We start from the raw sequence: 2384 nt of genomic DNA on the forward strand, positions 1-2384 counted from the left end.
ATTATTTGAGACAATATACACGCATTGTATTTCCATTACCTTAAGCAGAGAACACGGTGGCTTCGAAAGAGTACCGGGTCATGTGGAAATAAAGCTCTTCACATAATGTTGTGTAATTCTCCTTTTTCCGAAAGTGTCCGCGAAATGTCCAAATGCACAATTGCCCAGAGTATGCAGTATTGTCTTCATCAGCTATTATGGCAGCCAGGGCCAATATTTTGATTTTATTATTTATTTCTATATCGACTTGCTTCCCATCGAACCAATTTTTTCAATATGATTGACATTTGTGACATTTGTCATGAACAGTCCGTTATTTGGACGGCTCGGTGAGCTCGGACAGCCCGGCCCGGCCTGTCTCGCGCTCGGAGACTCAACGATAGTGTCAACGCATAGAGATACTATAATATAGAGATGATGGCCCGGTCGCCCCGGCCCCGGAACGGTCCGGCGACGGTGGCGCTCCTGAAAGTCCGTGTGACGGCTCGCTCCGGTCCGCCCCGGCCCGGTCCTGGCACTGTGTAGCGTGAGTCATCCTTTATATGCTCAAACCTTTCGACCATTATAATTATGGAGAGCCTTGGTGCTTGTAGAGCCTTGTTATAATTACTTATCTGTTGACTGCACGGCATCGGCATGCAATCAGACTATTCAAAAGCTTCTGTTACCTTCACGATTGTGCGAATATCGAGTTACGACAAATTACTACGCAAGGTGAGAGCTATGATGTCTATCAAATAATTAGAAAACATTCGTATTACATAATTTATTTATTTGTCTATTCGTTTCAATAATTACTAAAACGAAAACTACATCATTCGTCGAATCAATTTTTCGCTTTACCAATGGGCGGCATGGGACAAGGGAGCTGAATGAAGAAGGCCATGATGGGATAAGTGCGAGATCGGGGCGGTCCACACAGCGGAGTGAGCCAGAGGAGCGACATGGGCGACGTGAGAGGGAGAGGAGATCACGTCGACACGGGATTGGTGGGACACGGCGGCGGGAGCCACGTGAGCGACCACGGGCGCGGTGTGCGCCACGGCGATGGGAGCGGCGTGCGCCACAACAGCGGGGCTGGAGATCACATCCACACGCGATTGATGGGAGACGGCAGAGGGGATAGAGTGAGCGATCGGAGCCCAGGACGAGAGCAGGGACCTCTTCTTCAGCCAGTGCCCGAGAGCGAGACCGGAGTGGGCACCAAGGAGGGAGTGAGCACCGTAGACGGAATGAGCACCGTGCAGGGGAGCGGCCACGACGGAGTGAGCTACCACAGCGGGGCTGGAGTGTATGTCAACGCGGGACTGGTGGGACACGGCGGAAGGAGCGATAGCGTGAGCGATGACCGGAGCGGCGTGCACGGCATGAGCAAGCACGGGCGCGGCGTGCACGGCGTGAGACACAACGGCGGGGCTAGAGATGACATCCACACGGGACTGGTGGGAGGTGGCAACGGGCGCGTGGGCGATGATGGGGGCAGCCAGAGCGTAGTGTCCGAGGGAACGCTTCTTCAGCCAGTGTCCGTGACCAGCGAGACCATGGGCGACCAGACCGTGCGCGGAGTGTCCGAGCAGAGGTGCGGCGTGAGCGGTGACCAAGGGAGCGTGGGCAACAACGGCGGGGCTGGAGTGCACGTCGATGCGGGACTGGTGCGAGACGGCGGTGGGCAGGGCGTGGGCGACCACAGCAGGGGCCACGACAGAGTGGGCGAGGGGCGCGACGGCGTGCACGAGGGGCGCGTGGTGCTCCAGAGCCTTGGCCTGCAGGTGCAGGGCGCGGGCGCCGATGACCTCAGCGGTGTCCAGCGGGCGGCCGTGCGGGTCCAGCACCAGCGCGGGGTGGTGCGGCGGCTGCGCCAGCGGCAACAGCGACCCGCAAGCCACGGAGGCAAGAGCAAACAACACCACCATCGATCTCATTTTGACGTGGTCTGTGTTGTTGATTCGACGAGTACAAGATCACTTCAAACCAAGCGGCTGACTGATACAGTTAACGAACATTCCCCGCTATTTATACTGACAACGGTCAAATAATTAGCTTATTATTTTACCAGCCGTAAATTAAATACGAACACAATGTCAAGTGTCACATGAAAGTAATCGACCTTGCTCCGAGGGCAGCTTTAGCATTCCGACGGTTATTCAAAATCAGTTAAATCATTACGCGGTTGTCCGTCTTAAGCGGTTAACCACTCGATGCCTTAGGGCTAACAGTGATAACAACTAAACGTTTGTAATACTAAATACTAGTATATATTTCCATAGTCTCCAATACTAAACTTTTTGTGCAGCTTAGTTCTAACATTATGTAAACTTATTCAGAATATGAGTACATAGGAGTAAATTATTATAAAAATAGCACCCTTATGATAACATAAATCA

The 2384-nt window shown here is 53.0% G+C and overlaps 1 protein-coding gene across 1 annotated transcript; it reads right to left on the minus strand.

Annotated features, from left to right (window-relative positions):
- Positions 1–751: 751 nt before the first annotated feature.
- LOC133523616 (cuticle protein LPCP-23-like) lies at positions 752–2082 on the minus strand. The gene has a single exon (XM_061859298.1). The coding sequence runs from the start codon at positions 1920–1922 to the stop codon at positions 840–842; it is 1083 nt and encodes a 360-aa protein (XP_061715282.1). The 5' UTR covers positions 1923–2082; the 3' UTR covers positions 752–839.
- Between the last annotated feature and the right edge of the window lie 302 nt (positions 2083–2384).

Source organism: Cydia pomonella, chromosome 12, assembly GCF_033807575.1.
Source record: "Cydia pomonella isolate Wapato2018A chromosome 12, ilCydPomo1, whole genome shotgun sequence".
Lineage (NCBI taxonomy): Eukaryota > Metazoa > Arthropoda > Insecta > Lepidoptera > Tortricidae > Cydia > Cydia pomonella.

Coding starts and splice junctions, on each gene's coding strand:
- LOC133523616 (XM_061859298.1), bottom strand. CDS start 1,922: ATGAGATCGATGGTGGTGTTGTTTGCTCTTGCCTCCGTGGCTTGCGGG.